Source organism: Mustela erminea, chromosome 12 (assembly GCF_009829155.1).
Source record: "Mustela erminea isolate mMusErm1 chromosome 12, mMusErm1.Pri, whole genome shotgun sequence".
NCBI classification, from domain to species: Eukaryota; Metazoa; Chordata; class Mammalia; order Carnivora; family Mustelidae; genus Mustela; species Mustela erminea.
Window position 1 is genome coordinate 63209294 of NC_045625.1, and position 24564 is coordinate 63233857.

The 24564-nt window shown below is 40.2% G+C and overlaps 1 protein-coding gene across 2 annotated transcripts in view; it reads right to left on the reverse strand.

Moving 5' to 3' along the window:
* Positions 1 to 24564, reverse strand: part of HABP4 (hyaluronan binding protein 4) — a 42541-nt gene that overhangs the window by 11738 nt on the left and 6239 nt on the right. For both annotated transcript variants that reach the window (XM_032308263.1, XM_032308262.1), the window contains exons 3-5: positions 17833 to 17973; positions 17542 to 17610; positions 8977 to 9060 (exon numbers count right to left, since the gene is read on the reverse strand). In XM_032308263.1, coding sequence (XP_032164154.1) covers positions 8977 to 9060; positions 17542 to 17610; positions 17833 to 17973 — 294 coding nt within the window. The remainder of the gene's footprint in view (positions 1 to 8976; positions 9061 to 17541; positions 17611 to 17832; positions 17974 to 24564) is intronic.

Here is a 24564-nt window from a genome sequence, read left to right on the forward strand (position 1 = left end):
ATAATAAATAATCACAATTCACTATTCCCTAGTAGTAAATTTCACTATATTTTACTTTTATCTATGCTCTTGGGGTTAATTATACTAATGTATGTGAATCGTGGAAATGTTACATAATAATGTACTATTGCACATCTCTTCCTGACTCTGCATTCAGATGACACACTGGTAGTTTTAAATCAGCCATAATGGGAATATTTACACCACAGAAACCAGCAAGTGCAACAGATCCAGGCTTTTTCATCCTAGAGAGCCAGATGTTGAATATTTACCAGCATACCATTGCCCATACGGAGGCACTCAGTAAAATTCTGACTCTGGACATATAATCCAATTTCTTCAACAAATAAATTGCAAGGGAAAGAAAAAACATACAGATTAAGACTTGAGAATAACCAAGATATTATAATATTAGTGTAAAATAAACAGATCAATGGAACAAAACAGAGTAGCGAAAGAGGCCTAGACATAAATGGGCAACTGATTTTTTTTCCCCTAAAGATTTTTATTTATTTGGAGAGAGAGAAAGAAGAGTGAACATGAGTAGGGAGAGGAGGCAGAGGGAAAAGCAGGCTCCCCACTGCGCAGAGAGCCCAATGCAGGACAGCCCAATGCAGCCCGATCCCAGGACCCTGCATCATGACCTGAGCAGAAGGCAAAAACTTAAGTAACTGAGCTAGCTAGGCGTCCCATGGACAACTGATTTTTTAATAATGGTGTTTCATGTTCTATAATAACTAGATATACATATGCTTTTAAAAAAAGAAAAAAAAGGAACTTTTGATCTCTACCTCACACTCTATACAAAAATCAATTCAAAATGGATCACAGACTTAAATATAAAAAACCCAAATTATTAAACTTACAGGAGAAAACCTTTGTGCTATTAAACTGGGCAAAGATTTCTTAGATTTGAGACCAAAAGCAGGATCAACAAAAGATAAAGATGATAAAAAGTATACTTCATCAAAATTAAAAACTGCTGCTCTTCAAAAGATACTGTCGAGAGAATGAAAAGACAGGCCACAGACTGGAAGAAAATATTTGCAAATCATTTATCTGATAGAGTACCTAAATCCAGAATATATGAAGAATTGTCAAAACACAGTAATAAGAAAACAGTTATAAAATGGGCAATTTCAACACTCTTTATTAAAGAAGATATACAGATGGCAAGTAACCCGTAAAAAGTTGCTTTAACATCATTAGTCAATAGGGAAAAACAAAACCCCAACAAGATATAAACCTATTATAATGGCTAAAAATCATACAAACTGGAACCACCTTAGAAAAGAGTTTGTCAGTTTCTCTAAAAGTTATATATAATCGCCTGCCATGCAGTCCAACTATTCCACTCCTCGGCATTTACAAAGGAGAAATGAAAATGTATATCCCAGAAAGACTTATACACAAATTGTTTGTTCACAGCAGCTTCACTTGTAGGAGTGAGAACTGGAAACAACCCAAATGACCAGCAGGTAGACAGGTAAAGAAACCACAGTCTGTCTGTGCAGGGAATACTGCTGGACACTATACCTGCAGCAACACGACTGCAAACAAACAAACTCAGTGACAAAAAGGAGATCACTGGCCACCTGGGGAAAAGGAGCATTAGGGAGGGATGACAAAGGATAAAAGCAACCTTTTTGGGTTAATGGACAGGTTCATCATTTTGGTTGTGGTGATGGTTTTACAAGTACAGATGGATGTCGAGGCTCATGAGACTGTACACATACTAAACACAGGTCACTCACTGGCTGTGAACTGTCTCTCAATAGTACGGTTTTAAACATTTTATTTATTTATTTTGAGAGAGAGACAGTGAGAGAGAGCATGAATGAGGAGAAGGTCAGAGGGAAAAGCAGACTCCCATGGAGCTGGGAGCCCAATGTGGGACTCGATCCCGGGACTCCAGGATCATGACCTGAGCCGAAGGCAGTCGCCTAACCAACTGAGCCACCCAGGTACCTGGTTTTAAAGGCTTTTACGGTTTTAAAAAGAGATAAGAAATAAACCCCATTGAGATGTATACTTCAATATTAATTCAAACAAATTGTTTTAAAAAGAGATTTTGAGACAATCAGGGAAACTGACAAACTGCCCAGATATTTAAGGAATGGTTAAAAACTTTAGATGGGATTTAACACTATTCCAGTTAAAAAGAGTAGACTTTTAGGGGCACCAGTGTGGCACAGTCAGTTAAGTGTCTGACTCTTGGTTTTGGCTCAGGATTGTGAGACATAGCCCCATGTTGTCGGGCTCTGTGCTCAGTGGGGAGTCTGCTTAAGACTCTCTCCCTCTCCCTCTGCCCCTTCCCCCCATAATCATTCTCTCTCAAATAAGTAAATCTTAAAACAACAAAAAAAGAGTAGACTTTTAGATATAACACTCTGAAACATCTAAGAATGATATATGATATCCTGGGGGGAAGAGGAAATGGAGAGAGATATATATGAAACAAGAATGGCCATGATTTGATAAAAGTTTAAGACAAATAACTTAGTTGGAAGGTTACTGTAGTATTTTTTATACACATCTTTCTATAACATAATCTCTAATACAGATCTAAAAGTAAAGAAATGTTAAGAATTTGTAAAGATCCTTTAGGCTACTTGTGACAAAATTAGGAAATCAATAAAACTCATTTTTAAAAATTTATTTGACAGATCACTAGTAGGCAAAAAGGCAGGCAGAGAGAGAGGGGGAAGCAGGCTCCCCGCTGAGCAGAGAGACCAATGTGGGGGTCGATCTCAGGACCCTGGGATCATGACCTGAGCCGAAGGCAGAGGTTTTAACCCACCGAGCCACCCAGGCACCCCAATCAAACGCATTTCTATAATGCTATTCTGATTATAGACTATAATCTAGTTCCAATTTCTAAAACGGACACAATGAATTTGAGGATTCTACCACAACTCAGATGCCCTAATACAAATTAATAAATTCCAAAAAGTTCAGTAAGAACAGCCCTTGTGTTAAGACCACAAAAGGAGGGGCGCCAGGATGGCTCAGTGGGTTAAAGCCTCTGCCTTCGGCTCAGGTCATGATCCCAGGGTCCTCCTGGGATCAAGCCCTGCATCCGGCTCTCTGCTCAGCAGGGAGCCTGCTTCCTTCTCTCTCTCTGCCTGCCTCTTTGCCTACTTGTGATCTCTGTCTGTCAAATAAATAAACAAGATCTTTTAAAAAAAAAAAAAAAAAAAAAACCACAAAGGAATCTTTTTCTGTTTGTCTTAAAGAACATCATATCTAAGCATGAAGGGCTAGAACAAAAAAAGGGTAAGGCATATGAGAAATGTAATCTTTAAATGATACACAGACCCCAAAGTGGAGCAAACAGTGGAGCTCAGAAGAGAGCATTTGCGGCAAGTGCTCCCCATCCTTGAAAGTGATCGTCCTGCACACCATTCATGAGTGTATGTACAGATGTTCCCAAAGCGTCCTCCTTTACCATCTGTCACTGCAACAAGCCATGTTGGGAGATGTAGAAAATCACCAAGGACAGACTCCTTAACCTTATTCTCTACTGACGACAAATTATTACAAAAAACCCATTATATGAAAGTTATGTGAGGCAGATCCCATTTGCTCTCTGGATTGGCACCAAATGCAACTTTTACTGGCAGTTTTAGCAGACTGGATTTTCAACAGGAAGAGATGTATAATTAATCCCTTGGTTCCAGGAGGGACAAAAGTGGCTATATTTCTAACATTTATAAAAGCACTGTAATTGCTATCATTCTAAATTTAACACCCCTCCCTCTCCGCTACCTTTTGATGAATTCAAAGACCTTCACAGTTCTTGGTACATTATCAAAAATTCTGGGAGATGATTTTCCATCAAAGCTGCTTACAGATATAAGGTAGTCTAACCTGAGATTTATATGGTGAATAATGCTACATGAAAATTTGATATACATTTGTTGCTATATGGGTCAAATTATAGAATAGAGCTAATATTTACTGTGTACTTACTAGGTGCCAGATGCTATTCAATGTGCTTTACATTAATTTGGTCATGATAATTAATCCCTTGAGTTAGATCCAATTAATAACTCCATTTTACAGGTAAGGAAACTGAGGCAGAGGTCACAGAGTTTCATATCCTTCATTCTGTCTCCTAAGCCCAGACTCAGACTCAGTGCTCTTTAGGGAATAAGAGGGCAGAGAAAACATACATAACAACAAACATCCAAATGGCCATTCAGGCAATACATTTTCACCTCAATATATGAAAGGGTGCAGGGAACAGAAAAAAAGTGGGTTCTAGAAATAAAACTTGATTAACTGAGTACTTAATCAAGACAAGTGGATTTAACCTAACATATAAGCAGTACCTCTTCCTTCCAAGCTAGTACTGAAAGGGAAGTGAATTTGATGCTAACTTGTGAGCGCCTCAGAAATTTGCCATAACCATTTCAAAGAGCTGTTTTCTGGCTTTAAGAAAATTCAATACAGGGCGCCTGGGTGGCTCAGTGGGTTAAGCCACTGCCTTCGGCTCAGGTCATGATCTCAGGGTCCTGGGATCGAGTCCCGCATCGGGCTCTCTGCTCAGCAGGGAGCCTGCTTCCCTCTCTCTCTCTCTCTCTGCCTGCCTCTCCGTCTACTTGTGATTTCTCTCTGTCAAATAAATAAATAAAATCTTTAAAAAAAAAAAAAAAAGAAAATTCAATACATAACACTCTTCACTGTCTAAGCACAAAATACTTGGAAAAAAATTACAATGAAAAATATTCCATTGTAGGTATTTTGTAATGATGCTACCTCAACATTCTGTTTTCATAAGGGCTTTTTCACTTTTAAGGAAGGGAGCACTGTTCCATATTACTGAAGAGGGAAGTCCTCAGCCACCCTAGCCAGCCCTTCCTCTGCTCACAGAACCAACATCTTCCCCTTTTTTAGTTCTTCATAGCAAACTGGTGTACACGGCACTTTTCAACCATTCCTACCACCCACTACAGGTAAGAGCATGGATGTCCGACATCTGGTTTGAACGTTCGCTCTACGATGCTTAGCAGCTCCTTTCACCTCTATGTCTCTCCATGACATCGGCAACAGTGTCTTCTCCTTCACTGAGGGGGCAGCAAAGGGTTAAGGAGTTCAGACATGGAGGCATTTAGAGCAGCTCCTGGCACACAGCAAATGCTCTATAAATGTTAGGTTTATTCTTATAGTCTTGAGGCAAAATACTCCCAAGACGTCGTCACAAACATGCTCAGACAGAACACCATGTGATAACGGACACGTAATACTTCCGTAACGAAAGGAGGAAGGAGGGAAGGAAGAAAAAGGAAGGGCCCAGCACATCTATCAACAAAATGTGTCCAATCTGAGGAAAATACATGTTCTTTGGGGTGTATGTTTGAGCATAAGTAGAGGGTACTTTAATCTACCAGGAAATGCTAAACTGACACGTGTGCTGAATATTCGTTTTGGCTGAGTCCTGACAGCCCAAGTGTGAGCTCAGCTTTCAGATACGGCGGTGATCAGACAGCATCATTGCCATCGGATGTACTTCTCAAATACAAACCTGATTTTGAAAGTTATCAAAAAACTGTTATTATTAGGAATCTTAGTGATAATTTTAAAGTTTGACTGGGCAGTGCAGAAACATGAACTTGACAGCACAGTAGGCCAGCAGACGGCCATGTGGCTTAGCCACAGCCCAGCCCCAGCAGTTCGATCTAGACACTGCCTGTCCGCTGCAGTCAGCAGAGGAGAGAGGGAGAGGGGGGTCTGCTAGCTAGCTCTGCTAGGATCCTGCAGACAGTGAGACTGCCCCCAGATCACTAAGTGGTATTTTGTCTTTCAGAGTAACTGACTGAGTTATTTTGTCTAATATTATGAAAGCTATAGTACCTCAACCAATTCCATAGATTAGAGTTATGCTATCATTGACTATCATTCTGCCTTACATAGCCCGAATTTGTATAAGTGGTTTTTTGGCTCAAAAAAAGATATATTTTTCCTGAAGGTGTCTAGTCAGCTCACTTGCTCCCCAGTTAACAGTAGATTAACTGTTAATCTACTTCCTTAGTTAGCTGTCTAAATATTTGTATTGCTAATTTATTTCTTTAATTCAATACACTTCTTAATTGTTCCAAATAGTAAGTTAACAGCTTTCATGATCATCATTCATTGTGGCACTTTTCTCTTGCAATAAGGAGAATAATAACAGCAGGTATCTGTACAGCATTAACTACATGCCAGGGCCCCCTGTGACACAAACACACACCCAACAAGTCCTTGTAACAAAGCTAAGATGTAGGTAGTGTTACTACTCCCATTTTACACATGAAGATGACTGGCACAGAGAGAATACGTAACTTGCCCAAACTAGTAAGTGGCAGAGCTGGGATGTGAACCCACACACTGGCCGGGGGTCTGTGCTCTTAACCACTGGACACCTTGCCTCTAGGCAGCTGAATAACAAGAAAAAGTTAAATCAGTGAAGGGTGAAGGGGTTCTAGAGGTGAGACAGGGAAAAAAAACCACAGGACTTGCAAAAGCACTCTGGGTTGTGTGGGGCAGGGGCAGCTGCAGAAGAAAGGTGCTTGAGGACACCACATGGGGCCATGTGCTGAACCCACAGAAGGCGCATGAGCAGCTGCACTTGAGGGCTCTGAGGGGGACAGGCCAAGGAGGACTGTAAAGGTCAGATCAAGGGGCAGGAAAGGAACAGTGAGCCACTGGGGTCTTGCTCCAGGGGTGAGGACATGACAACCAGAATGCTAGTGTGAAATGGCTGGTCGAAGGTGAGAAAGAAGGAAACCCCATCAAGAGCTGTGGTGACAGGTTGGATGACAGGACGGTGAGGAGTGGAGATGAGAGGAGATGAGAAGGTATCTATCACCAGGCAGGGTGACAGACTGCATTCAGGGGAAGGAAGGGGGTCAAGAAAAAAAGTCTCAGGGATGACTCCCAGGTTTCTGATTTGTGCAACTGGATGGATGGCGACAGGCTGTTCCCCAAGACGGAAACACCTAATGAGAACAGAGGTTTCTGGAATTCTCTTGGACACGTGGAACAAGAGGAGCATCTGCAATAGTCACGGGGAGGTAAGGTGTCCAGAGTAGGCAGCTAGACACACGCACCAGAAGCCCATGCCGAAGGTGGGAGCCAGAGACAGAGTCTGGAGTCGCACGTAAATGATGACTGAAGCTGCAGGGGTGTGTGGGATCCTATAAAGGACACTAAAGAGAGGCCCTGTGGCAGAGCCCTGAAGAACTCGGCATTTTATTTTATTTTATTTTATTTTTTAAAGATTTTATTTATTTATCAGAGAGAGAGAGAGGGAGAGAGCGAGCACAGGCAGACAGAATGGCAGGCAGAGGCAGAGGGAGAAGCAGGCTTCCTGCTGAGCAAGGAGCCCGATGTGGGACTCGATCCCAGGACACTGGGATCATGACCTGAGCCGAAGGCAGCTGCTTAACCAACTGAGCCACCCACGCGTCCCAGAACTCGGCATTTTAAAAGACAGAAAGACAAGGATGAGTCTGTAAAGGAGGAGCTAAGAGGCAGAAGGAAAACCAGAAGAGTACAGCGATCACAGAAACCAGGGAACGCAAGCTTAAGAAGAAATCAATGAAGCCAAATGCTCTGACAGGTCAAGAAAGACACTGATGGAATTATCTGTTAGGTGAGGAGACCTGTGGTGACAGTTTCCAAAGGGCCATGGGCACAGAGCCAGACCTGGAGTGAAGTGAGAAGAGAGGAAATGAAGAAAGAGTACATACAACCCTGAGAAAGGTAGCTGAATGAGAATGTGGGGCAAGAGTAGATATGTAAAATAGGAGATGCTGAGCACGTTTAAACTGTTGGTGAAGGGGCGCCTGGGTGGCTCAGTGGGTTGAGCCGCTGCCTTCGGCTCGGGTCATGATCTCAGGGTCCTGGGATCGAGTCCCACATCGGGCTCTCTGCTTGGCGGGGAGCCTGCTTCCCTCTCTCTCTCTGCCTGCCTCTCTGCCTACTTGTGATCTCTCTCCGTCAAATAAATAAATAAAATCTTTAAAAAAAAAAAAAAAACTGTTGGTGAAGACCAAAGTGGGAGGAGGGAGCTGATAGGGTGAAGTTTCTCCACAGGAACAGGATTCTGAGCCTGACCAAGTGGCAGGAGAAATGGTGCCTTTATCTTACCGTGAGGGAAGGAGGCTCGGAGGCATGCCGAGGCAGGCCAGTTTGTACCTTTCAGAGTGGAAGGATGATGAAGTTCCCATCTGATGGCTCCCAATTTCTGTGTGACACAGCAGGCAAAGTTGTATCCAGAAAATGAAAGAGAAGGTGTGGGTATGGAAAGGAGAGGGGGAGGGGGAAATAGGGGCAATGTCAAGGTTTCGAGGAGACACAAAGAATGGCACTAATCATTGTAGATGGTGGGAGAAAGAGTGAGCCCAAGAAGAGAGGACTGCTGGGCAGTGTTGAGGGCTCGTTTCAGAATGCAGGGGATTGAGAATTTTTAGGGGTTCCTGCTGGCTCTGCTCTGTAAGCTGCAGTGCTCAGCCTGAGTGTTCAGGGAGAGAGAAGGCAGACAGCTAGTGGTCACCCCGGAGGCAGGTTTTGCTAGCAAGGCATAACAAAAGATCCAAGGCCAAGAGGGTTTAAGGACTGGGCAAGGATGCTAGAGGTGGTTCAGGGACCTAAGCTCCATGAAGACAAGAGGGAGGATGGACTCAGAGAATAAAGGGACAAAAGATGAGGGTCCTGATAAGAGGAAGACTAATTACAGTACAAGCTGCTGATGAATAAGTGTTTGTGGGCACTGACTGGAATACCTAAATTTAACTCATTAGTTATCATTAATAATCAGCCATTAGATTATTTGAATTATTAATGAGTTCCATTATTCATTAATACATCAAGGTCAACTTTCTGTGATATAATAAAAGGTGAGCTTCCTGCTCTGTGAAGGACTCTTAGAAATCGAAATCATTAAGAAAAAGACCAACAACAACCCATGGGGAAAATAAACAAAATACCCACTTGGCTGGAGATTCCTCCTCCAGGAGGCCCGGGGACTCTTCCGCTGCTGTGGTCTCTTCCATCGGTGCAGTCTGCTCCACGTCACTGAAAAGCAGTGAGAATCGTTCTGGTCACACAAATATGTTTACATCACTGCTCTTACATATGCTCTTACATATTCAAGACAGAAAAAATACATTTCAATATCCCTTTTTCTTAAGTAAATACCATTCAAGGAATTATACACACACATAGGTAATCCACATCAAAATCAAGAGAAAATTGCTAATCCATTGAAATTACTTGAAACATGTGGAAAGTACTTTTAGAAATAAAAGTTTCTATGAATGGCCTAAAATTAAATACAGATTATAAGTGACCACAACAATTATTTAAAAACCCCTAATGTCCTAGGAAATTCCAAGTATTAGCAGAGGTCATAAAATTTCTCAACCTGTGCTTCCAGAATGTGTTCAAATTTAAGCGACCATCCACAATACAGTCTGCCAAATACATAGGATGCTATATATGAACCTCATGGTAATCACAAACCAAAAACCTGTAATAGATACACAAAAAATAAAAGAGAAAAGAATCCAAACATAATATTAAGAAAGTCATCAGATCACAAGGGAAGAAAGTAAGAAAGAAAGGGAAAGAGAAGAAATTTAAAAAACAAGCAGGAAATGATTAACAAAGTGGCAGTAATGCATATCTATCAATAATTACTTTAAATGTAAATGGACTAAATGCTCTAGTGAAAGATATAAGGTGGTGACTGAATGGATGAAAAAGCAAGACCCATCTATATTCTGCCTATAAGAGACTCACTCAGACCTAAAGACAAACGTAGGCTGAAAATGAAGAGATGGAAAAAACATTTACCATGCAAATAGAAGAAGAAAAAGAAGAAAAAAAAGCTGGGCTATCAATATTTATATCAGACAAAATTGACTTTAAAACAAAACTCTAACAAGAGACAAAAGAGTATTACATAATGATAAAGAGATCAATCCAAGAAGACAGTGTAACTACTATGAATATCTATGCGCCAAACACAGGAGCACCTAAACATATAAAGTAAATGTTAACAGACATAAAGGGAGAAACTGACAGTGATACAGTAATAGTACAAGACTTTAACACCCCACTTACATTGATGGATAGATCATCCAGACAGAAAATTAATCAGTGGCTTTGAAAGACACATTAGGTCAGATGGACTTAACAGATACAGAACAAACCATCTCCAAGTAACAGAATATACCTTCTTTTCAAGTGCATATGAAACATTCTCCAGGATAAATCACACGTTAGACCACAAAATAGGTCTCAATGAACTTAAAAGACTGAAATCATATCAAGCATCTTTTTCTGGTCACAACAATATAAAACCAGAAATACCTCAACATAATAAAGGCCATATATGAAAAACTCACATCTAATATCATACTCAATGGTGAAAAACTGGAAATATTTCCTCTAAGATCAGGAACAAAACAAGGATGTCCACTCCTACCACTTCTATTCAACATAGTTCTTAAAGTCCTAGCCACAACAATCAGACAAGAAAAAAATAAAAGGCATAGAGATACGTGAGATATAAAACTGACACTATTTGCAGGCGACATGATATTATATATAGAAAACCCTAATTTACTCACCAAAAACCATTAGAACTAATATATGATTTCAGTAAAGTTACAGGAATCTGTTGCATTCCTATATAGTAATAATGAATCAGCACAAACATAACAAAAATAATCCCATTTACAATGGCATTAAAAGGAATAAAATGCTTATGAATAAACTGAACCAAGGAGATGAAAGACCTGTACTGTGAAAACTATAAGACACTGATAAAAGTAACTGAAGACAATACAAATAAATGAAAAGATACCTTGTTCATGGATTGAAAGAATTAAAATTGTTAAAATGTCCACACTGGGGCACCGGGGTGGCTCAGTGGGTTAAAGCCTCTGCCTTTAGCTCGGGTCATGATCTCGGGGTCCTGGGATCGAGCCCCACATCGGGCTCTCTGCTCGGCGGGGAGCCTGCTTCCTCCTCTCTCTCTGCCTGCCTCTCTGCCTACTTGTAATCTCTGTCAAATAAATAAATAAAATCTTTTAAAAAAATAAAAAAAATAAAATGTCCACACTACTCAAAGCAATCTACAGATTCAATGCAATCCCTATCAAAATGCCAATGGTATCTTTCACAGAACTAAAACAAACAATCCTAAACGTGTATAGAACCACAAAAGACCCCAGGTAGCCAAAGCACTCCTGAGAGAAGAACAAATCTGAAGATACCACAATCCCAGATTCCAAACTATGCTACAAAGCTGTAATAACAAAACAGTACAGTACTGACACAATAATAAAGATAGAGATCAATGCAACAGAAGGAGCCCAGAACTAAAGCTATGCTTACAAAGGAGGCAAGAACATAAATGGGGAAAAGACAGCCTCTTCTACAAGTGGTGTTGGGAAACTGGACAGCTACATGCAGAAGGCTGAGATTGGACCACTTCTTTACATCATACACAAAAATAAAATCAAAATGGATTAAAGACCTAAATGTAGAAACTGAAACCATAAAATTCTGAAAGAAAGAAAGAAAGAAACCAGCCATAGGCAGTACACTCCTAGACATCTGTTCAGCAATATTTTTCTGTATCTATCTCCTCAGCCAAGGGAAACAAAAGCAAAAATAGACTATTGGGACTACATAAAACTTAATAAAAATCTTTGCACAATGAAAGAAACCATTAAGAAAATAAAAAGGCAATCTACTAAATGGGAGATCTTTGAAAAGGGGTCAATATCCAAAATATATAAAGAACTCACACAACTCAACACCAAAAAAACCTAACAGTACAATTTAAAAACAGGCAGAGGAGTTGACAGGACATTTCTCCAAAGACATACAGACAGCCACAGACACATGAAAAGATGCTCAACATCACTCATCACCAGGGAAATGCAAAAGTCAAAGCCACAATGAGCTATTATCTCACACCAATGAGAACAACTAGTTTTAAAAAGACAAGAAATGACAAGTGTTGCTGAGGGTGTGGAGAAAAGGGAATCCTTGTGCATTGCTGGCGGGAATGTGAATTGGTGTAGCCACTACGGCAAACGCATAGTGTATGGAGTGTGGAGGTTATTCAATCAATTAAAATAGAGTTACCATATGATCCAGCAATGCCACTTTGGGTATTTACCACTCCACAAAGAAAAGATCAATTTTATTTATTTATTAAGATCATTTATTTGAGAGAGTGAGCATGTGCGCAAGCAGGGAGAGAGGCAGAGGGAGAGAAAGAATCCCAAGCAGACTCCCCACCAAGTGTACAGCCTGACGCAGGGCTCAATCCCACAACCTGAGTCAAAATCACGAGTCGGACGCTTAACCAACTGAGTTACTCAGGTGCCCCAAAAGATGAATTTTTTTATTTTTAATTTTTTTTTCTTAATTTTATTTATTTATTTGAGAGAGAGAACAAGATCACAGCAGGGTGAGGGGCAAAGGGAGAAGCAGACTGCCCACCAAGCAGGGTTTGATCTGGGACTCTGGGATCATGACCTCAATCAAAGGCAGACGCTTAACCGGATGAGCCACCCAGGTGCCCCAAAAGATAAATTTTAAAAGATACACGCACCCTTATGTTTACTGCCACATTATTTACAATAGTCAAGACATGGAAGAAATCTAAGTGCCCACTGATAGATGAATGGATAAAGAAGATGTCCTATATAAGTACAGTGGGATATTACTTAGCCATAAAAAAGAATAAAATCTTGCCATTCGTGACAAGATGGATGGACCTGAAGGTATTATGCTAAGTGAAGTAAGTGAGACAGAGAAAGACAAATTCCATATGATTTCACTCATGTGTAATCTAAAAAAACAAAACAAATGAAGAAAAAGAGACTCATAAATACAGAGAACAAATGGGCTGTTGCAGTAGGGGTATGGGGTGGTGAAGGATGGGTGAAATAGGTGAAGGGGATTAAGAGACATAAACTCCAGCTATAATAAATTAAGTCATTAATTTGGCTTAATTTATTAAGAAAAGTATGGCATAGAGAATATAGACAATAATATTGTAATACTTTTTATGGTGGTGACAGATGGTAACTACACTTAATATGGTAAGCATTTCATCATAATGTCTTCATCATAACATAATCCCTATGTCATGCACCTCAAACTAATAGAATACTGTATGTCAACTATAATTCAATAAAAAATTTTTTAAAAATTCTCAACCTACAAGTGTCAAATGACTCACAATACACAAGAATATACTATACCAAACTTAGAAAATGATGGAAACATTCCACAATAATGAGTGTGCAGAATACAAACATGCTGGTAGTAACTGTGCCAAAAAAAATAGGGCTCTGAAACATCAATTTATATATCACATCAAAATACAATCTACAGATTAGAAAGTATAGCACAATGAGACACAACTTGAATTCTAATACACATGATCTTAATTTTTCCTTTTTATGTTAACATTAATCCTATATGATTATTACTTTAAAAAAAAAAAAAACACTCCCAGCAAAAGAAATTTCATGTTCAGGGAAATGCTAAAAATAGTCAATATAAGTATATCCATTACAAATATTTCATACTAGGGATGCCTGGGTGGCTCAGTTGGTTAAGCAGCTGCCTTCGGCTCAGGTCATGATCCCAGCGTCATGGGATCGAGTCCCACATCGGGCTCCTTGCTCCACAGGGAGCCTGCTTCTCCCTCTGACTCTGCCTTCCACTCTGTCTGCCTGTGCTCGCTCTCGCTCGCTCTCTCTCTGACAAAAAAAAAAAAAAAAAAGAAATATTTCATACTAAAAAAAAAAAGAAAGAAAGAAATATTTCATACTCTACAGATGCCAGTACTTTTTCATCTCCCATTAAGGAAAAAGTAACACAACATAAGCTATTTTTAAAAAAGCAAAAATGGGGCGCCTGGGTGGCTCAGTGGGTTAAAGCCTCTGCCTTCAGCTCAGGTCATGATCTCAGGGTCCTGGAATCAAAGCCCTCATTAGGCTCTCTGCTCAGCGGGGAGCCTGCTTCCTCCTCCCTTTCTCTCTGCCTCATTCTCTGCCTACTTGTGATCTCTGTCAAATAAATTGTCTTAAAAAAAAAAATTTAAAAAAAAAAAAGCAAAGACAAATTGAACTGTAATAACAGAACTGACTTTTTACATTTAACTTTTTTTTTTTTTAAGATTTTATTTATTTATTTGACAGAGACCACAAGTAGGCAGAGAGGCAGGTAGAGAAAGGAGAGCAGGCTCCCTGCCAAGCAGAGAGCCCGATGTGGGGCTCGATCCCAGGACCCTGGGATCATGACGTGAGCTGAAGGCAGAGGCTTTAACCCACTGAGCCATCCAGGTGCCCCTACATTTAACTTTTTCTTATTCATCATCCAAAGCTATTGTACTAAACTTAAAAAATGAATTTTTAGATACTGAATTTGAATACTTAATTTTTTTGAAGTTTCTTCATTTTTTTTTTTTTTTTTTTTTTTTTTGGTAATCTCCACACCCAGCATGGGGCTCAAACTCACGACCCTGGGATCAGGAGTTGCATGTTCTTCTGACTAAGCCAGGCAGGCACTCCAAATAATCAACTTTTACTTTTAAAAAAGGTCATAAATCAAATGCACTCTGAGTTTGGAAGGACCCGGTTCCTGCTCTGCCTGATGGAGGCCCCTTCACAGAGGCTGCCTCCGCACATCAGTTGGACCTGGGCAGGGTCACAGGAGCTTCTCGCACCCAGAGCCCCAAAATCTAGCAGTAGCAGCACAAATTACTCCAACTTTCTGTTTATGCCCTTGACAACATAATAAATCAAGGGGATAAAACCATGGGTTTATTGGTAACTCATAGCTTTCAACAATTAAAAATCATAAAAGGGCTATGTAAATACCAGCATTTCCTAAACTTGAGCAGCTGATTTTAAAAAAGGAGAGAAATCACAGATCTTCCTCCTGTGTTGACCTAAATTATTTAAATAAACAAAAAACTAATGTGCTTACACCTCTTAGAGAACCATGTGACCAAAACTGCAGAACCACGGGGTTTCAAAATTAGCAACAATTTATGTTGATAGATTCTGTTATTTTGTTGAAAGTAGATAATCAGTGTTGGATTTACAGGGCCCTCCAGGGTCCATGTGTATATTTTGACTTCAGTTATATGAACGCAGAAAATGCCTGTTTGCACAAGTACATTCCACAAAGTGATTAAACACCTCAAGGCTTTGTTATCTAGTGCAAATTCAGACTTCACACTTACCAAATCTATGACAGTGAACAGATTTTAATCGAATGTTGATTATTACATAAGACCATCTTGCTCTTTGAAATAAAAGTTGGAAGGCACCATTACAGAAAACCCCTTGTGTGGGTGTGTTTAAATTGGTAACAAGAAAATATCTGGTATCTGATGTGATATTTTTAAAATTACCACAAATGGAGAAAATTCTACTTTCAGCACAGGCACCCACTGTCACACTGTTGAAGAAAACCAGTAACAGTGGAAATGGTTCCTTGTACCATTTTGAAAACATTTTATCCATAAATTTAGTTAGCACTGCCAATGCCTTCAAGGAGGAATACTAACTACAGCAACTTTTTAAATTTTTTAAGATTTATTTACTCATTTTAGAGAAGCAGAAGAGAATCGGAGGGGAGAACCTCAAGCAGACTGCCCACTGAGCACAGGGCCTGACTCAGGACTCGATCTCAACCTTGAGATCATGACCTGAGCCAAAATTACAAGTCAGACACTCAACCGACCGAGACACCCAAGTGCCCTCAAACTTCCAATGCACCGCAGTGTTCGGCTTTGCCAGCATGAACAGCCTTACTATGCTTGGCTCTCCTCTTCTCCTTTCTCATTAATCACAAGTAGCATATAACTCCACTGTACTACACTGGTTTTCATGATCAAAATCAATCTCTCCATTTATTAAATGAGAAATTCAAGTCTATTCTCTGAAAATCTTTAAATGACAAGTTATTGCCACCTCAGAGCTTTGGCTGAATAACTCACAAACCAATCCAAAATGCCCTGTGATTTGGGTCCTTTTAGCACCAGGACCTGCCAGCCCACCAGCAGCACACATGGCACCTGGCTACATCTTGTGTTATAAGACCAGTGCTGACTGCCTCTGGAACATGATCACTTGAAGCCAAAATTATTTTAAGTTTCAGTGTTTGTATGGAAACAGAATGGTAGTATTGATTTATTTATTGAAGAGAAGGGAAGCTAATCTGACTGACTGAGAGTATGAGCGGGGGAGGAAGATAATCTGACTGACTGAGAATATGAGCGGGGGAGTATGACCGACGGAGGATAGAAGCCACAAGCAGACCCTCTGCTGAGGGGGAGCCCGACACAGGACTTGATCCCAGGACTCTAAGATCGTGACCTGAGCTGAAACCAAGAGCCAGACGCTTAACCAACTGAGCCACCCAGGTGCCCCTGGAGTGATGGTTATTAACTAAGGTGGTAAAGCAGATGACTCAGGGGTATTACTTTTTTTTTATTTATTTATATTAGAGAGACTGAGAGAGAGCACAAGTAGGCAGAGCAGCAAGCAGAGGGAGAGGGAGAAGCAGGCTCTCTGCTGAGCAGGGATCCCAATGCAGGGCTCAATCCCAGGACCCTGGGATCATGACCTGAGCCAAAGGCAGCCGCTTAACCAACTTAGCCATGTAAGCACCCTTCAGAGGTATTACTTTTTAAAATAGATATTATCAAAGTAAAATAAACAAAATTAAAAGATTCATAATCAAGATCCTATGAAACCCTATACCGAGAGAAACATTCAACAAGTATCTTTTTCCCCTCAAAGACAACATAGATATGCAACAGCAACACATGTAATATTACATTTAGTATAGTTTTGTACATTTGTCTTTAAGGACAACCGTTTCAGAAAAATCTGTCTATGAAAAAAGCTTATATTCTTCAGAAGAAGAAAAGTGGAAGTCTGGATTCTCTCAAGCCTTCAAACATGTGGAAAGCCTGCCCCACAACATGCGCTGGGGGACCCATTTCTTATCTTGCACTGCCCGGCAGTTCTTGCTGCCTAGGCTTTGCAGACACAGAAAGGCATTGTCCCTACAGCCATGAAATGACAGGAACAGCAGAACCAAGAATCTCTTCTAAGTAGCAAAACAAGCACATATCTGAGACACTATGAAGCCTCAGAAAAATGTAAGATTTGAACCTTTGGTGAAACTTGTTACTGAGCTTCAAACTGCAAATGATTTCATGAAATCAAGATGCAGTGCATACGAGAACTTGGAGAGGTCACAAAGTATAGAATATCCAGGAATTCAAAAGCGTTCCTAGGTCTATGCAAATGTACAGTGCCATGTCTTGGGGTATCATGATTTAAAAAGTCATCTCATTAAATAAAAGCCTAAAATGCTTACCTAATGGCACACAAGTATAAAGACACTGAAAGCACAACAGAGATTATTTTTCCTGAGGAAAGTAAAGATCCAGAGATTTCCATCTAATTGTAGGTTCACAGAAGGTACACATTTGCACCATACCTGGTATCTTTACCTGATCCCCAGGTTCGAACTCCACATCCACCCATGCTGTCTTCAGTTCTGATTGTTCTAGAGAAAGAAAGAATATTCCTTTAAACTAGAAGGTGGTCTCCAGTCAATCTCCAAATCAGAAAAGCTGTCCCAGGATCAGCTCCCTCAGGAATAAGAGCACACTATATAAAATCAACTAAATATTAACACAAAACAAACAGATTCATGTCATGTATTATCAAGAACATGAAGCGAAAACAGCAGTTACAGAGAACTGGTGTTTTCTCATTCCCCGCATACCTCTCAAAATCTCGTTTCCCTCTCTGGTCAAAACCGTCGAAAGCTCTGTTCCCAGGGCCACCTCTGCCTCGGCTTCGCATGGCCCCTCTTGGGCCTCCCCGGCCTCTCGGTGGTCTGTCTCGATCAAATCTGTCAAGGGGTCTAGAAAGAGAAAGATAGAATCAAAAGTGGTGAATTGGATGAAAGGGCTAAGAAGACTCTTTTCAGAAAAATAATTCTAGAAGGACATAATGGCTGTAATGTACTGGAAAGAATGGTGGCTTGAATAATAAAGCAATAGTTAACTTTTACTGAACACTACTACCTGAAGCACTGTTCTGAGCCCTTCATGTACAGTCATTAATTCTCTAAAACAGAACTACAGCAGACAACTATTGTCCACAGATAAGGAAACAAGAGGCATAAAGGAGGTAGGTAACCTGCCCCATATAGCAGCTAGGTGAGGGAGCCAGAAGAGAGAAGCAGGTCCTGAGCAGGTCTCATTGTGGAAGGCCATCCCTTTCTCTGGATCTGGTTTCCTCATTTATAAAATGAGGATAAACTCTAAGATTCATTCTAGCTCTAATAATCAATACTTGTGTTAAATTTGGAATGTTCTGTGTAACATAAATAATTTAACTTCAAATTACGCCCCCCTCCCAAATCTCCATCTCCCAAACAAAACCAGTGAGTAAATGACCCTTGGGGCTAAAAACATTAACCTGCAACAACCTCGGTTCACCCCCACCACCCTACACAAACTTCCAAGGACAGCTGAAGTTCTTTGTTGTTAAAGAGAACAGCAACTTTTGGCTTTATGTCATCTGACCCCTATTCATCATTTGACACCGCTGACTGTTAATTTTCCTCTGACCTCCCTGGCTTCTCTTTCCCTGCTTGTCCTTAAAAAATTATTTTTGTAATAGGTCATACTGAAAGAGGGTACAAAATTCACAAGCTATTCCCCTTGCTCCTCAGCTATCCAATCCCACTTCTTACAGGCAGGTGCGTCCAGAGTCACATAAAGGGACCAGTTCTATTACCTCACCCCTTTCATTTCACTAGGCTTGGTGCTCCACACGCAGCTGCCTGCCTCGTTCTTCTGGATAACTGATTGTCCTTACATGTACCTGTATTCCTGACTTCCTATTTCTGGCACACGTTGTCCTCATCTTCATGCTATTGCTATGTGATATTCACACATGTGACCCTGAGTCTCTCACTGAAGTCTCTGATTCCAGGCCACAAAACCAGTTACTTCCTGGACATACCCTCTGTCCATGCCCGGGCCCTGCAGATATGGGACCAACACTGACCCCTTGCTCCTCCTGTGGTCCCTAACTCACAGCACGAAAATACCAAAGCCAAGAACCAGCTGTCTTCTACACTCTCCCTTCTTCCCCTGCCACACCTGCTGGCGCCAAGGCCTGACTGCCCACCCACTGCTCCTAACACCCATTCTCGGCCACGTCTCTCTAGTCACTGTCATTGTTTATGAGGACCAAAGCTACAGCAGGAAGGACTATATCATTTTCATCATTACAACCTTACTTGAATAAGATAAATTATATATTTTTTAATTTGTAGAGGCCTTAAAAAACATTTAAAATGACCAATTACTTACTGAACTCTAGCGGCATCAGTGGCTCAAGCACTGAAACCAGAGGTATAGTCCAGTCTAATGCTGTGGCTAAATGTTACATTAAAAAGCTACTATCTGATAGTGGGCAAAAAGATACAAAAGGATTAAAAAATGCAGAATCACTAATCATTAACTTTATGCAAGTCTCTTATAAGACACAGCATCCTAAATAAATTCCCCAGGATAGCTTTTTTTGTATTACTTTTTTTTTTTTTTTTTTTTTTAAGATTTATATATTTTAGGGGCGCCTGGGTGGCTCAGTGGGTTAAAGCCTCTGCCTTCAGCTCAGGTCATGATCCCAGGATCCTGGGACTGAGCCCCACATCGGGCTCTCTGCTCAGCGGGGAGCCTGCTTCCTCCTCTCTCTCTGCCTGCCTCTCTGCCTCCTTGTGATTTCTATCTGTCAAATAAATAAATAAATATTTTTTAAAAAAAGATTTATATATTTTAGATAAAAGAAGAAGAAAGAATACATGCATGCAGCATGGAAGGGGAGAGGGAGAGACTCTCATGCAGACTCCTCACTGAATGTGGAACCCACGCAGAGCTTGATCCCACCACCCTGAGCCGAAATCAAGAGTCAGCTGCTTAACTGAGTGAGCCACCCAGGCGCCCCAAAACAAAATTTTGAAATAGAAACTATCATAAAATCAATAGCATGTTATGATAAATATGTGGAGCAGAGTTCTAAGACAATGACAAAACCAAAGTACCAATAATAATAATAATAATAATAATAATAATGGAGTTGGACAGGGCCATAAAAGAAAAAAAATTCTACTTAAATGCTGAGAAGAAATGAAACACCAAAACATACATGGAAAATAATGCCAAGAGTCAAAATCAGGTCTAAATTTACATGAAATCTAGATCAGAAACCAACAAAATACCAAGCCATTTAAAATATAATAGTTATTGAAACAGATCCTAAAATAGCATTATGAGTTCTGGTTTATTTTAATCCCTTGAAACATTTTTTTCTTACTCCACAGATTACCCACACCTCCACCCCCAATTAAATATATTCTCAATTGCTTCTTTATGATCCCTTGATTATAAAATATATCCTCTTTGTGCTCGTGTTGGCAGCACATATACTAAAAGTTGGAACAATAAAACATATCCTTTTTTTTTTTTAACAGGATAGTGAGCATTGAGAAATCCTGTACAATAGTTAGGAAGCCTTACTTGTGATGTACTCACAAGCCAAAGTAAGGAAAATAATATTTCAGCCGAGTCCCCTGCCTTATATCCCTGACATCCACTCTCGACAACAGTCTTTATAAGACATGAGTACCTGTTTTAGGTAAAGGGAATGAAGTTCATGGAGGAGAAAGTGGGGGCAGTTAGTGTTTACTGGGAACAGAGAGTCATTCTGGGAAGATAAAATTGTTCTGGAGAAGGACAGTGGTGACAGTTGCACAACAGTGTGAATGTACTTAATGCCACTGCATGGTCACACATTTATAAGTGCTTAAAATGGTAGATTTTATGCTATGTATGTTTTACCCCAATTCTTTAAAACGCTTCTTTATGAGGAGAAACAAACAAACAAACATCTGAGTAAGTGCTATCTTTTAGAACCCGGACTTTGAATGACCTGCAGTAAACTTCAGGAAGAGCCAAAGAAATAGTCAAAATGTATCCAGACAGAGGTGGACTAATTTCTTAATAGCCTGTGTTCAAGGAGTTCACTTAAGTTCATTATCTAGAACCTAAAGAAAAATTTCTACTGCATTAAAAACAATAGTGGCCCTCCCAGACCATATGCAAGTGACCTGGCTGATCTCTGCACCTGAGCCACAGGGACAGCTACGGTCAGCACCACTTAGGACATTGCTTCTCTATGAACATGTGTGCTCTGCTTAGAGGAGCAAAAATCCACTTGAGCCGGCTAGAACCAGAGTACCCATCACTACAACTCAGGTTTGTTTCCTCATTCGTAAACATGGAGAGATAATGAATTAGATAAAGTCTGTTAATATTATCAAGATTCTAGGGGTGCCTGGGTAGCTCAGTCGATTAAGCTTCTTTATTTCAGCTCAAGTAATGATCTCAGTGTTGTGAGATCGAGCCCTGCGTCTGACTCTGCAGTGGTGTGGAGCCTGCTTAAGATCCTCTTTCTCCTTCTCCCTCTGCCCCATCCTCTGTGCATGCATGCTCTCTTAGAAAAAAAATTTTTTTTTCAGGATTCTATAATTCTGCCAATAACCATGTATAGGTATCACAGAAAATGTAAGGTGATAGGATTTTTCACTATCAAATAAGCAAAGATGAAAGTTCAATTTATTATATTCAAACCTGGAGAAAGAGCTATGAGAAATGCTCTTAGAGACTGTTAGTGATAGAGTAAATGGACAGGTTACCTGGATGGGGATTGGTCACTATGCATCAAAAGATCCCCACCTTTACCCCAATTTGTTTTCACACTACATGTACCCATCCAAACTTGCTCTAAAGCACAAACTGGGCTCTAGGATACACAACACCCAGTTGAGGACCACTGCTTTATGGTTCCCACTTCTAGAACTCTCATCTAGGAAAGGACCAATCCTAAGGGAATGATTACATTGTACCACATCCAAACAACACATCATAATAGAACCACGAAAAATGTTTACCAAACATTGTTAGGAACATGGAAAACACTTCTGACATGTCAAGTGGAACTGAAAGAATATAAAGGACTCAGTACATATGTATTATCATCTTAATATTTAAGTATACCCATGTATAAGAAAAAAAGGAAAAATTTAGGCCTGTGTTAAGAGTAATCATCTTAGATGGTAAGATAAGTAGTTTTAATTTCTTTATAATTGCATGCATTTTCTAAATTTTCAAATTTGCTTATGGATCTTTATTAATAGGAGAATACTTTTTAAGAAATTAAGGAAAATATCTTTTCTAATAGTACATAACTTATCAGAAATAATTTCAAATTTCCTTGAAGGTAAAAATTACCTACATATACCTAATGTAATACACTGAGGACAGGAGACATCACTTCTGTGGTATTCCTGCCAAAGTACATAATATCATTTCATAGAGAAACACCAGACTAATTCAAATTCTGGGCAGTTCTACAAAATAACTGACCCATACTCTTCCAAAATGTCAAAGTCATAAAAGATAAAGGAAGACTAAGGAGCCATTCTACATTAAAGACGACTAAGGGCAATGCACATTCTGGGACTGCATCATGAACCAGACATTTTTTCTCTTTTGCTGAAAGGGCATTATTAGGACAACTGGTGAAATGTGAGTACTCTGTAGATTACATGATTTAGAGGATTAGATAACAGAATTGTAGATGTTAATGAGTTTGATAACTGCAGCATATTCTTAGGAAATACATTTAAAGTGTTTAGGCATAAAAAGATAATTTTGTACCTCACTCTTAACTGTCAAAGAACAAAGGTTGTGTGTGTGTCTGTAAAGGAAGGGAAGGAGGGGGGTTATGATAAAGCAAATGTTAACATTTGAGGAATCTGGGTGGGGGTATATAGAAATCCTTTAAGTCTTGCAACTTTCTGTAAATCTGAAATTATTTTTTTTTTAAAGATTTTATTTATTTATTTGACAGACAGAGATCACAAGTAGGCAGAGAGGCGGGGGGGAGGGGTGGGGAAGGGGAGAAGCAGGCTCCCCGCTGAGCAGAGAGCCCGATGTGGGGCTCGATCCCAGGACCCTGAGATCATGACCTGAGCTGAAGGCAGAGACTTTAACCTACTGAGCCACCCAGGTGCCCCAATCTGAAATTTTTTTTTTTTTTAAAGATTTTACTCACTTTATTTGACAGAGAGAGAGATCACAAGCAGGCAGAGAGGCAGGCAGAGAGAGAGAGAGGAGGAAGCAAGCTCCCTGCTGAGCAGAGGGCCCAATGTGGGGCTCGATCCCAGGACCCTGAGATCATGACCTGAGCCGAAGGCAGAGGCTTTAACCCACTGAGCCACCCAGGCGCCCCTGAAATTATTTTTAAAGAAAAAAGAAAAATTCCTCCATGATCCCATATCCCACCCTACCCCTACCCTTACATACATGTATGATTTCACTAAATAGGCACCGTTTTGTGTTAACTTATACTCATCCTTTTTAAAGACTCATAGTTTTGCCACTTAAAAAAGCTGGAAACATGAGTTTGTGTTTCTGAGCTATAATTTCCTTATTTCCACGGAATAAATCCCTTAAGTGAGGGGAAAAAAAAAGTACACATATGCTTCCCCAAATAAGTAGCTATGATCCAGAAGGCTTTTTGTAGGCAAGCACACTATGGCCATTACACAGCAAAATTGAAGTAATCACCAAAAATAGCAATTAAGCCTTTCTCTTCCCTCACCCTCCAACCTGGTGGCAGATACACCATCTTGATGTTCTGAATATGTAACTTCTAGGGAACAGATGTGTGTAAGTCACCACCTACTTCAGCCCTCGCAGACTGAGCTACTCCGTTGGACTTCTGCAATGGGGTGGTGAGGGGGGAGGCGGTTAATGAACATGGTTTTACAAAGCCAATCTTTGGTTAAAACTTGTAGCCACGGGACGCCTGGGTGACTCAGTTGGTTGGATGACTGCCTTCGGCTCAGGTAATGATCCCGGAGTCCTGGGATCGAGTCCCGCATCGGGCTCCCAGCTCCACGGGGAGTCTGCTTCTCTCTCTGACCTTCTCCTCGCACATGTTCTCTCTCACTGTCTCTCTCTCAAATAAATAAATAAAATCTTAAAAAAAAAAAAGATTATTTATTAAAAACAAAACAAAACAAAACAAAACTTGTAGCCAGAATCCTAAATGGAATTAGTAGTCAAGAAGTTGAAAGACTTTGGGAATAATGGCTCCCTTGACATTAAACTATTGACAGCTAATAGTGTCAACATACACTGTTCTGGTCAACATACACTGTTCTGGTCTCCCTTAGCCTCTGTTACCTATTTTCCTTTAATTTTGATTCACAAGTTGTTTGTTTAATCTAAACTCAGTGTTGTGTGAATTATTAAACAAAAAGTTTAGGCAGCAAGCAGTACCAAGCAGAAGACACCGAGAATGGCTCTCTGTGTACATGCAGGCACAGGTGCAAAGTTGCCCCATCACTCAGGAGTGGTGTCCAGCCGCACCT